Below are 12,068 nucleotides of genomic sequence, written 5' to 3'. Positions count from 1 at the left end.
GGGCGCGACACCAAGGGTTGCGATCCCATTACCGGTCACGAAAAAAGACAAAAAGGAAAAATAAAGATAAAGACACCTCATGTCTATGATTTACGTTTTAAAAAGATCACTTTGGCTACTGTGTCAAGAATGAAAATAAGAGGTAGAAGGAAAGAAAGTATTGGAAAGAAATGTTTTTCACTGCACATGTGAATGACAAAAAGTTCTAAGAGTGGAGGGGTAAAGACATGACTCATTAAGCTTTTCTTTTCTAACTACTGGAGGTTTGGAGCCTCCTTAATGCTAAAGATATAACGGGATGAAAGCCCTCCAGCTCTCACAGTAAAAGTAGGATATTAGTAGCATTCAGAGAACTATTTTTAAAATGAGAAATTCAAGCATAAAAGCTCTATGTGTCTGTGACTCCTGAATTTGAAGATGATCCCTGCCCTCTTTTATGTAAAAATCCTAAATATTTATAAAGCTGTAGGACTATCTTAGTACCTGAAAAATTCCAAAGAGGAAAAGCAGATGGTATAAGGAAGAATAAATCCCAAACATGTTTCAGCAAATTCATTGTCCCTGCAGCAAGAAGGTGCTTAGGTCTTCCCATATTAGTTATTATTAAAATGTTAAATTCCAGTTTCTTTTGTTGGTCTTGAAAAGTAGGGGCATTCCGCACTGAATCCACATCATGATCTGAGGGATCATCCGTCCCTATGGAAGGGGCCCACTTGACACTAAAGCAGTACCCAAGTGAGGATTTTCTATATTTTACGTAGAAGGCTGAAATCTTCTAGGATTATAAACTTTTGGACCGAACAGTGAATTTTGATGATTTTTACCTTTCCAGCAGCTACTACAGTCGGTCAGGTGGTGATGGGCTCTGACCTGCCATCTAGGATTCTAGCTTGGGTGGGTCTAAGGTGATGCTTGCTGATTTCTTCTAGCTAACGCCTGTGCATTACTGCCACGTAGCTTCTCTCCAGGTTTACAACCGTGCAGACAGCAAATCCTCTTTAAAATATAAGAACACATCTGAGCCTGGCAACAGGGAAGGTGGCAGGGGAACAGTCTGGTTAAGGCAGCTGCCAGCAGGCTTCTGGCAGAGATGGGTAAACGCCCACCCTGACTTGGTTTGGCTGCACCACTTTATGAGGTTCAGCTACTAGTCCCAGCTCAAGGTCACAGGCAACCATCTTTTTTGCTTTTCCTAAAAGTTTTCCATTGATCCTAACAGTTGCTCAGGAATGCTGCTATTACCACTGTTGGCCACAAGGGGTCCCAGCCCCCCCAGCATCAGCACCATGGCTGAAAAGCAGTCCCCAGCCTTCCAGTAGGATTCTGTTGGGCCTGGAAGACACCCTGAATGGACCACCCCCAGAGAGAACTGCTGAGCTCCAGGGTTGGCCCTGGGTCCACAGCCTTGGACATTCTGGGAGCAACAATACCCACAGTTGATCATGTTGCATGTTGTTACTGCAAATAGCAGAGAGAATGGCCCCAGGGAGCTGGCAGCTCTGTGTAGCTTGGGTGCTAACCTCAGCTTTGTCCTCACTGGTTGTGTGACCTTGGGCAAACCGCATTCCCTCTCCGATCCTGTTTCCTCTTCTGGCAAGGGAAGGGGTTGGAATGAAATTTCATTGCTCTCTAAGGGCCCTTTCAGCAACAGCCTTGCCAGCAACATAAGCATCTGAAATATCCCTTATGTGGAGGGGTATCTGAGTCATCCTTACTATTGAGCACAAGCTTCCAACTTACTGAAATTTTAAATCCTTTTACCAGATTATCATCAGCCTGGAAAAGGAGTGAAATCAGAATTCTGTGCCATGGAGTCTTTTAACATCAGAGCCAGAGGGGAACTCAGAGAGCTTGGTACTTACTACAAGGGTTCTCAAACTCTTGTCAGCCTGGACCTCTTTTTCAGACGAACTCTAATGTGGAAGCCCAAATGGAAAACGGTTAGATGCACTCTGGTTAGAAACCAGAGCCCAGAGAGAGAAAGCCACCTGTCCTGTGTCACTCAGCAAGAGGATACCAGAACTGGGAAAGCTGTCCCATTTGGGCACATTCCCCAGGAATGACAGCATGTAGATTCCCAAAATGTGCAGGAACTCAGAATCATAAGAAAAAGCCACAGGTGGGGAAGCAGGGGGGAGGACAGGGGACGTGCTAACTTCCATTGTGTGTCCACGTGCCAGGTTTTCTCCCACACTGTGTCTTCATCCTCATAAAGACCCTACAAGGTAATATCATTATCCTCTTTAAGTTAAGTGACTTGGCTCACATAGCTCAGAAGTGGCTAAGGTGGGATTTGAACCCAAAGTCAAAGCCCATGACTTTCCTGGTGAACAGAAGTTTACTCACACATTCATTCATTCATTCAGATCTTTATTGGGCAGCAGGTATGTACCAAGTGCTGCTCTAGGTCCTGCCACACAGCTGTGAACAAGGCAGCTGGAGTACCCACCCTCACTGAGCCTCGATGTTCGAGGAGGAGACAGATGGTCACAAATGATGTGTTACAAAATGAGAAATAAGGCAGAGGAAGGGGATAGTGACAGGGTAAGGGGCACGTGTGCACCTCTTTTTTGTCTATAGCAGTGTTTCTCAAAGCGTGTGTGATCTACGCACGCCCACCTGTGAACCGTTAGTTTCCAGTCTGTAATGAGATAAAAGAAATGCTGTTTCTCTGTTTCTGTACTTACAGGACAAATGGTCCATGGGCCAGCCCTGGCCTGTGGACTGCACTTGGAATAGCCGTGGCCTAGTGTGTTTCTGAGTCATTAGATCAGAGCAGCTGTTGAGCGCACTCCCTGCCCCCAGGACCCGTTTTCCCCCATCTCCTCTTCACCCCAGGGAACCTGTTGCAGAGGAAAGTAGTGATGTCTCCCACCTGGCATGTGTGATGATGATGCAGGGCCTGTTCGTCTCTTCTAAAGGAAAACATCCCATCCAAGTCCACAGCTGGCATGAGCTTCATGGATGGTGGAAAGAGACCTGGGTTCCAACTTGGACTGTGGCACTTACTACCCGTGTGGTCTTTGATTTTCCTTAACTCTAAATAGGGATAATGATGCTTTGCAGGAATAGATCAGGCATACGAGGGGCTTGACCCAGGGTCTGTAACTCAGTAAGTGGAAGCCCCCCTTACTGTGCACGTGAGTGTGTGTGTGCGTGCCTGTGCGTGTGCGCGCATGTGTGTGTCCATGTGCATATGTGTGCATGTGTATGTGACAATTGTCTCCTCCACTGCTGTTGGAGAGTTCCTCCCAGGACCCACTGTGGCCAGGGACATTGACAGCATTTTCTGGGGACTCTCACCAGATTGCCAAGGGATCATTGAAGATGTCGTCCTGCTGGGTGCACCCGTCGAGGGAGAAGCCAAGCACTGGGAGCCTCTCCGGAAGGTCGTGTCTGGGAGGATTATCAATGGCTATTGCAGGTCTGTCCAAACTTTGCACCAGAGGGGAGGTGACACTTCCCAAGCACCTAGAGTGCCCAGGCCCCAGTCAGGCACTGGCCCTGTTAGGAGTAAGGCCCAGGCCAGGTGTTCTGATCTGGGAAGCATCCACCTCCGTAGGATTATTGACAACAGGGGGAAGATCCTGAAAGGATGTCCCTGCATCAGGCCTGAGGCCAGCTTGCAGAATGACAGGAGAGGCCAGGGTGGCTCAGCATGATTGGAGCTGGGGTAGGGGGTCAGGGGCGTGGGTAAGTTGACTGAAAAACAAAGATTGGGCCCCCCATGGGAGATCTTTGAATGAGGACTAAGGAGCTAGTCTTCGGCAGTGGGGGAAGCAGGTGGCGGGGGTCTTAGACTGAGCTTTCAGGGCACTGCTTCGAGCAGGGCAGGGGATGGAACAGGAAGCTGATGGTGATGCAGGAGCCAGTACCCAGGAAGGTGACAGATCCCCCCAGCAAGGTGGGAGGCCTGCAAAAGTGGAGGTCTAGGAGGCTGGGAAGGAAGCAACCCATGTTTGGAGTTGGAAGAGGAAGACGTGAGGGGTTTTAGCCAAGTTGCGACCCAGCCTTTGTGGAAGGAGGGAAGACAAAGCCCACCCTGAGCTCTCAGGAGATTGACCTGAGAATTGATACCATGTCTGTTCAACCTCTGGATGAAGCAAAGGACAGGGTGACAGTGTTTAACAAAGCAGGATTCGAAATCACACACACCCAGGTCAGTGATGGCCTCAGTTTCTCCATCAGTAAAGAAGGGATCATAGTAGCAATGCCCCCAAGGTTGGGATGCTGGTGGAATGATTTGCAGGGCTGCAGATTTTATGTACATGCTTTGTGAATGATGGGTGGTGGTACCATTTTGTGTGATCTTCATCATCAATCACTTGGGATTTTCATTCAACAAACTTTTAGTGAACACCAACCCCATGCTACACACCATGGTGGGGCTACCACAGGGGACAAGACCCAGCTCCAGCCACATGCAACCTAGCATCTACCAGGGCAGATAGGCAGGAAAACAGACAACTCCAGCCAGGCACACGATAGCTTGTTGGTGACACCAAATTCCAAGAAGCTCTGAAAACTGAAGGCTTTTTTCTCCAAATGTAGTGCAAACCCTTTTAGTGACAAACTTGCCCTGAACTGATGAGAGTCGACTCTGGGCTTTACTTCGCCCACTGTGCTTACAGGCTGAGTGACGAGGGGGCGCCACCCCAAACCTTGCGGGAGTATTTTGTGATACACAGACTGCAAGCCAGATCACCTTTGTAAACCAAAACATTCTGGATTCTGAAACCCATCAGACCCTGAGGGTTTCACATAAGGGACCGTATTTTGGAATCATTACCACAAAAGCACAGGAGGCTGACCAAGCCATCCAGAGAAGGTGACATCCTAAACCCAGATCCAAAAGACAAGTTTTGAGTTTGAGAAACAGTAACGTTAGGTGATTGGTTGTTGGGGGCAGAGAAGAAAGAGGAAGAAAAAATGACTCCACGGCTTTGATGGGAGGTGACTGACTCCATTAACACAACTTAAGAAAATAACATTTAAAAAAATAAAGAGGAAGGACTTGCTGGGGAAGCGGCTGATTCTTTTGGGTTATGAGCATGAATTTTGCAGCAGGCACCTGGAAAGGCAGCACTAGAAATCAGAGAGAAATTAGAGCTGGAGGGAGGGCTGGTGAGCCTGTCAGCCTGGGAGACCGCTGAAGCCAGGGGTAGGGGACAGGTGAGGTTATTTGAAAGGCAAAGTGTGGAGAAAGAGGAGGGAGCTGGATTCCCAGTTCTAAGGAATCTATTTCTGGGTGGAGGGGGAAGATCCTCCAGCCTGAGGTTAGAGGCAACTCAGAAGCATCCAGCAAACTGTGTAGCTGAGACAAGATGAGAGATGTTGATGTCTAAAGGAAAGGACACCTCTGGAAATTCAGTTATATTTTTAAAGAACTAGAAACGCAGTCATGCAGCAGTGGGGGACGGGAAGGAGATAACAAGGATTAGACTCACCACCTGCCAGACCCTGCCTTTGTTGTTATTATCTCCTTTCATCTTCCCCAAAACCCTGTGGTGTTAATATTATTAATCCCATTTTATAGATGAGGAAACTGAGGCTCAGAGAGGTTAAGTCACCTGTTCCAGGTCATGCCAGAACCAGAATATGTATCTCAAGACTGATTTCTTTGGAAGAGACCATTAGGCCTCTGTGAGAGTTTCCCTCCCTTCCAGGACACAGTTTCTATAGAATATTTGAGTTGTTAAAACTATTTGCATTCAGCAGGTCTTTATTAAGTGCCTATTACGTGCTAGGCACTGGGGACTTCTTTAGTCTTCTCCAAACCAGAACAGTCTCCCCACCTCATTCTATTCTCCCTGACCTTGAGCCAAACAGATGAAAATCCCTGCCCTTCTGGAGATTACATTCAGATTTTATTTGTCAAGAGTTTACGACACTGCCAACACACCATATAAGTGGGTAACCTACAATCTGAATCATACATGGTAAAATGTTCATCCCATACAATATTTTTCTGCTAGCTTTCTACCATTGCTAGTAAGTAGTATATGCTCAGATGAGGCCAGTTAACTTTAATTTTGATCTAAGCCCAACCCTCCAAAGTTAAATGGAATTGATTTTGGAGGTCTTTATCATTTTGATAATTTAGCTCACAGCAATAATCTAGCAGCTGAGTAGTTCAAAGCTAAAGGTGATTTTTAGCCATAGATAGAGAACATTAACCAGGACACAGGAGTTCAATCAGTTTGGCTCTAATCACTCACACTCTAACCTAAGTTCTTAGAACCAGGATATAGTAGAAAGAACAAAGAAACAAAAGACAAAGAACTATAGTATATAAAGAGCTCACACAAATCAATAAGAAAAAAATCTAATAAGAAAATAGCCAAAGAATATATACGCACAAACTCATAGAATAAATACAGTCAATAAACTTTTGAAAAGATGTCCAACCTCATCATTAATGAAATAAATGCAGGCTAAAATCAGTAAGCTACTATTTATCACCCATCAGATTATCAAACATTTAAAACATAAATAGCATTTAGTGCTGGTGAAGATGTGGGAAAATGAGCAGTGTCATACACTGTTGGTGGCAGCTGGATTTAGTAAATTCTTTCAGAGGACAGTTGGCAGAATCTATCAAAATTCTTAACTTTCTGACACCACACATTTTGACTTCTAAGATTCCATGATACAGGATCCTCACACCCATGCACAGAGATGGATGTGCTAAGGGATCACTGCAGCTTCACTTATAATTAAAATTTTAAAACAACCTAAATGTCTATAAATAGGAAATAGTTAAGGGGGAAGAAAGCTAGCGCCACAGTTTATACTGTGATTCTACGCAGGAGGGAAGAAGTTTCTGCATGTACATGCATATGTCTCTGTATGTCTACAAGTTGACAGTAAGGCCTAGAAGAATCATATGCACTGATCACAGTGGCCACCCCTAAGGAGTGGACAGAGATTGAAGGTAGTATCTAACACAAACTTTGATTTTTTTTTTAAAGTAAGGGTAATTTTATTTTGGCAGCTGACCGGTATGGGGATCCGAACCTGTGACTTTGGTGTTATAAGGCTGCACTCTAACGAAGTGAGCTAACCAGCCAGCCCAGGGATAGTTTTAAAAAGAAGGAAATGAATGGACAAAGACTTTGATGTCAGACAGTTCTGAGTTAAAATCTTGGCTCTGCCATTTACCTTTTGGGTGGCTTGAAACAAACAACTTCCCTGAATCTCAGTATCGTCGCCTATAAAACAGGAATAACAGTCCCTCCTGCACAGGGGTTCTGGGAAGATGGAGTGGTGTTATGAAGGAAAAGGGCTGACACTTAGGAGGTGCCCAATAAATGATAGCAGTCGTAATATTTATGACTGGGCATACTCACGTAGCACACGGTTTTTTGGTCCTTTTCATACTCAGCAAAGGAAAAGAATTAAAATTGCATGTGTGCGGTATGAAAGCAGTAAGATCTTATTAAACCCATCTGTTCTGTTGAGATCCGGAGGCTAAAGAGCTTGGTTTTCAATTATTTTACAAGACCCTGGGCCCTCTCTCTGTAGAGAGAGGGGAGGAGGGGAGAGGGTGTGCACAGCCTGAAACAGCAACTGTGGTTCCTTGGTTAAGTTAGACACCAACCAGGAGTTCAGATTCTCGGCCCCCAAAGGCCTTTTAGTTGCTGTGAACCTTCCTAACCGTGGCAGAGGGGGGCTCAGGCCAACACTACCGAACTGTATACTTTTATACAGATGTAATTTACATTCGTGAGGCTCTCGGCAGATCCATTCACTTGGGCTTTTCACAAGCCCCGCTGGAAGCTAGCTGCGGCAAGTAGTTGCTCCCAGTTGCACCCCTGAGGAAATGCAGCTCAGAGAGGGCAAGTGACTGGCCCAGGGTCCCACAGGCAGAGACAGAATGTGAACTCAGATGTCCCACCCCACTGAGTTCCCAGAGGGACTCCTTGTAGCCCAGGGACAAGAGGCCACCCTCTGGTCTCTGCCGTAGGTACCACGTGGGGAGGGGGATGATAGGAGAAGGTGCGGGGTGAGTGAGCAGAGTCAGCAGGTCACAGTGGCAGGAACCCAGGGTCCGGTAGGTCGTGGGGTTTGTGCATCGGCATCCCCAGCAGGGCCTGTGAAAGCGAGGCTTGCTGAGCCCTGCCCCAGGGAGCTCCTGGTCTGGACGACTGAGGCACCGTCCTGCCCTCGAGGCACTGTCTGCCCAGGAAAGAAGACACAGGACCGACATATGGGAGGACTCGTGCTGAACATCACAAAAGGAGCAAGTACCAGGCCCACGAGGGGCAAAGGATTCATAGTATCAGGTGGAGGGGCTCAGGGGCACTCCCTGGAGGAGGTGACATCCAAGCTGAATTTTGAAAGGATGTTGTAGGAGCCCATCAGAGATTGGAACATAGGCCGAGCAGGAGAGAGGCCACACCACACATGAAGGGCCAGAGTGGGAGCTAATGATCACAGCCGAGGCTCCCTGCACACCTGTGTGTACAGGTACCATCTCAGGTACTGCTCCCACCAAGCCGTGGTCAGCTGGGTGTTTTGGGAGGCCACAGTGGCTGGAGAGAGGTGAAGGCAGAGAAGGAAGGGGGTGATATGTCATTCGTCCATGGGGGCAGGGAGGGGGGTGCTTGATCTCAGGGCTGGAGCAGAAGGGACAGGTATTTGGGGGGAGGGGGTGTAAGAGTCAACAGGACTCTGTGGTAGGTTGGTCATGGGTGGGAGCTACCTAAGACATTGGTTTCTGCTCAAGGGACTGGGCAGATGTTAGTGGGGAAGGAGTCGGGGGGCTGATGAGCTCAGTTTGGGACACAGCAGGAGAGTCTATAGAGGGCCCCTCAGCTCTGGGCCCAGGCCCTTCTAGGGCCTTCTGGAGTGGTACCCACACATGCACCCATGTGGTCAGAGACCACTGAGGGTCAGAACTGGGAGGGACCCAGAGAGCACCGCCACACCTTGGTCACACAGCAGGTCACATAGGCAGGGCTAGGATGCAGGCCAGGCCTTCTGACTCTCAGATATTCCCACCCCACATTGCAGTGAGGGAGGGCTTGTCTTTTAAACAAGCAAACGTACAAAAAGGATGGACTGCCATGCAAACCAGAGTCAGAATGAGTCTAAATGAAAGACGGCCAGATGTGCCAAGTTGGGCCTGAGTATAGGTCACAAGAAAAGAGCAGAAACTTGCATGTGCACGGACTTGCTGAGTGGCAAGGCTCAGTGCATGGCTCCTGGCACAAAGGCCAGGGCTTCGAGAGGGAAGCCTGTCTCGTGGGACCCTCAGATCATGTCCTCCACAGACAGTGCTTGTTGCTTGCACCTGAAGAAATGGGCAGCAGAGAGTCCCAGGTTATTTTCTCTGGATCGTGTAGTGGGTGGGTTCAGGGAGTGGGGTACACAGCACCCATGAAAGTGGAGGAGTGTCCCCCAGGCTGTGACCTGCCTGGCAGCACCCTTGCCTCCTCTAGATGGCTGAGGGCAGGAGAACCTGCAGGCTGGGCTGGGCCCGTCCTCAGAAAGCAGAGCTGGTCCCTCCAGCTGACATACAGACGTGCCCTCTAGACCTCAGAGTTCCACCCTACCTGCACTGGTTCCCTCCCCCAGGCAGACCTTTACCAACTTTTTTCTTTTGCCAGGGAGCCCTAGCCAACCACCTCTCCCTAGCTGGAAGCAGCTCTCCCAAGGTACTTGCTGGCTTGTCAAGAATTGTATCCAATTTATTCATTCATTCACTCATTCATTCAACAGATATTCATCTATTGCATGACAGACACTGTTCTTGGCTGGGGGACCCAGCAGGGAACACAAAAGACAGTGTCATGGAGCTTCCCTGGCGCTCGTGCAAAGGCCCGGCCCTCGGAGCCGGGCTCCAAAGCTGTCAGCCACTGTTGCTTTCAGCATCGTTGCTCTGCACTGTGCAGCCAGGGGCTCTGGGTTCCTGCAGAAGCTCCAGTCCCACCAAGGCTTCCCTGGGAGGCAGGCAGGGCCCATCCTGTTCTCGAATGTCCCAAGGCTACCAGTCACTCCCTTCCCCGCTGCCCACCCGCAGGGGAGACTGGCTGCTGAGCTTCGTGTACCGCACGTCCTCGGTGCAGCTCCGCGTGGCCGGCCTGCAGCCTGTGCTGCTGCAGGACAGGAGGGTGGAGAACGTGGACCTGTCCTCGGTGGTGAGTACCAACCAGCCTGGTCCTTCCAGGTCTCTGTGTCTGCTTCAGCCCAGTGACTCCAGCCCCTGGAGACAGTGACTCCAGCCCATTCTGCCCTGGAAGAAGGAGAGTATAGAATTTGCTTGGACAGGGTGGCTCCTCTTTACCAGGCACCTTCCTTGTGTGGGGCATTGTCACCTTGCCCTTTACACATGATGGCTAATCCTCACTTGGCCTCTGGGGCAGACATTGCTATCCCCATTTCACAGATTAGGAAACCAGGGCTTAGAAGAGTTCCTATCACACAACTAGCAGTTAACAGGATTGGATTTGAACCTCCAAAGCCCCCACATTACTACCTTCCCCCAAGTCCCTTGCTCTCCCCCAAGAAATCCTCCTACTCCTCCACCCCAGATCCCTTGTCAGGACTGTTTCTCCCAGAAAGAACCAGAGCAACCAGAGGCTGCAGATAGAGGGCTTCGGCTAGACCAAAGTCAAAAGCACCTGATTGGCAGGCGGTGAAAGATGCATTCTTCTGGGGAGCGTGTTTAAAGTGCAGATCCTAAGGCCCACTGCCCAGATCTTCTAAATCAGTCTCTAGGGGCAGAGCCCATGAGTCTGCATTTTAAACACACTCCCTGAGGATTCCTGTGCATCGAAGATGAGGCTAGGCTGCAGGTGCAGATAGTTAAAAAGAACTCCTGCAGGGAATGGGTGGGGGCCTGCCCAGGAAGCCACACAAACCCAATTTGAGTTTCCAGGTTACCTTTTAGGCTTGAAGGGACCTCATCCACCTGCCACACACCTATCATAGGGAGTTAATAGCTTCATGTGTGGACATTCTATACCCGGCTCTGTCCCTAAGCCTTTTATAGGCATTGGTATCCCATTGTACAGATGAGGACACTGAGGCTTAGTGAGACTAAGGGACTTGCCCAGGGTCTCTCTGCCAGAACATGGTAGAGCAGGACACAAGCCCAGGTCTGCAGCCGATGGACATAGCCCTGGCCTGGGTAGATAGGGAGGGGCAACAAGCCACAGTTACACCACAGACAGATGTCAGCCCGTGAAAACCCTTGCCATGCGAGGGGCCCATGGGAACGAGAACTCTGGTTTCCAATTATGATATTGTTGGCTGCCATTTATCAAGTGCCAAGTGCTTCCCAAGTGTAACCCAGTTTCCAAATAACAGTAGTTGGAGCAGTGCCAGCAGACAGCCCAGCCCCTCCCTGGGCATCAGAAAAATCCCCTGGGGGGAGGGGCACTCTGGAGGACTCTGGCTTCTCCCCTAGCATCAACAGCTGCCCGCCCCAGCCACCCCTGTGGCTATGCCTTGATGGCAATTGAAGCTGGGCACCATGACCTACCCCCGCCCACCCCTAGCATGGCTAATACTGGGCCGCATGTTCATTGCATTGACTGAGCGTTTGACCATAACAGGGAAATTTTAGCACAAAATCAGGCACTGCTGCTCCTGAAGTTCATTGGCCATGTCCTTGCCTGGAGGTCACCTAGGCCACTCACTCATCTTGCCACCTTGTTGCTGGGGCCGATTCATCCTCACTGTGACTTCATCGCCCAAACTCCCAGGATCCTAACACACAAGTCTTCACCCACCCAAGGAACACAAATGAAGCAGCCCCGTGCCTTCCTAACTGGGAGCTCCAGGGGCTAATGTAGGCCTAAGAATAAGAGAAGTTTCTAAACTCACCCACTCATGAAACTGGTCGCTCCTTGTTTAAAGAGTCTTCACAGGACAGGTAGGAGCTTCTACAGGAAGCCTTTCAGGTCATCTTTACCGCTGATACTATTGACTCCTATGATGCAAACCTCAAAACATCTTTATATCGTAGATACTAGGCATCCCCAAGTCACAACATCTTCATGTCATAGATACTAGGCATCCCCTAGTCACAACATCTTCATATAGATACTAGGCATCCCCTA

The 12,068-nt window shown here is 49.0% G+C and overlaps 1 protein-coding gene across 1 annotated transcript in view; it reads left to right on the top strand.

Moving 5' to 3' along the window:
- Nucleotides 1–12,068, top strand: part of TMCO4 (transmembrane and coiled-coil domains 4) — a 91,090-nt gene that overhangs the window by 71,891 nt on the left and 7,131 nt on the right. Inside the window, exons 11-12 of the mRNA XM_008589664.1 lie at nucleotides 3,307–3,424; nucleotides 10,025–10,142. Of these exons, the coding sequence (XP_008587886.1) occupies nucleotides 3,307–3,424; nucleotides 10,025–10,142 (236 nt within the window). The remainder of the gene's footprint in view (nucleotides 1–3,306; nucleotides 3,425–10,024; nucleotides 10,143–12,068) is intronic.

This window comes from Galeopterus variegatus, unplaced genomic scaffold (assembly GCF_000696425.1).
Source record: "Galeopterus variegatus unplaced genomic scaffold, G_variegatus-3.0.2 Scaffold137, whole genome shotgun sequence".
NCBI classification, from domain to species: Eukaryota; Metazoa; Chordata; class Mammalia; order Dermoptera; family Cynocephalidae; genus Galeopterus; species Galeopterus variegatus.
Note: the sequence above shows the minus strand (reverse complement) of the source record. Positions and strands in the feature narration are given on the sequence as shown.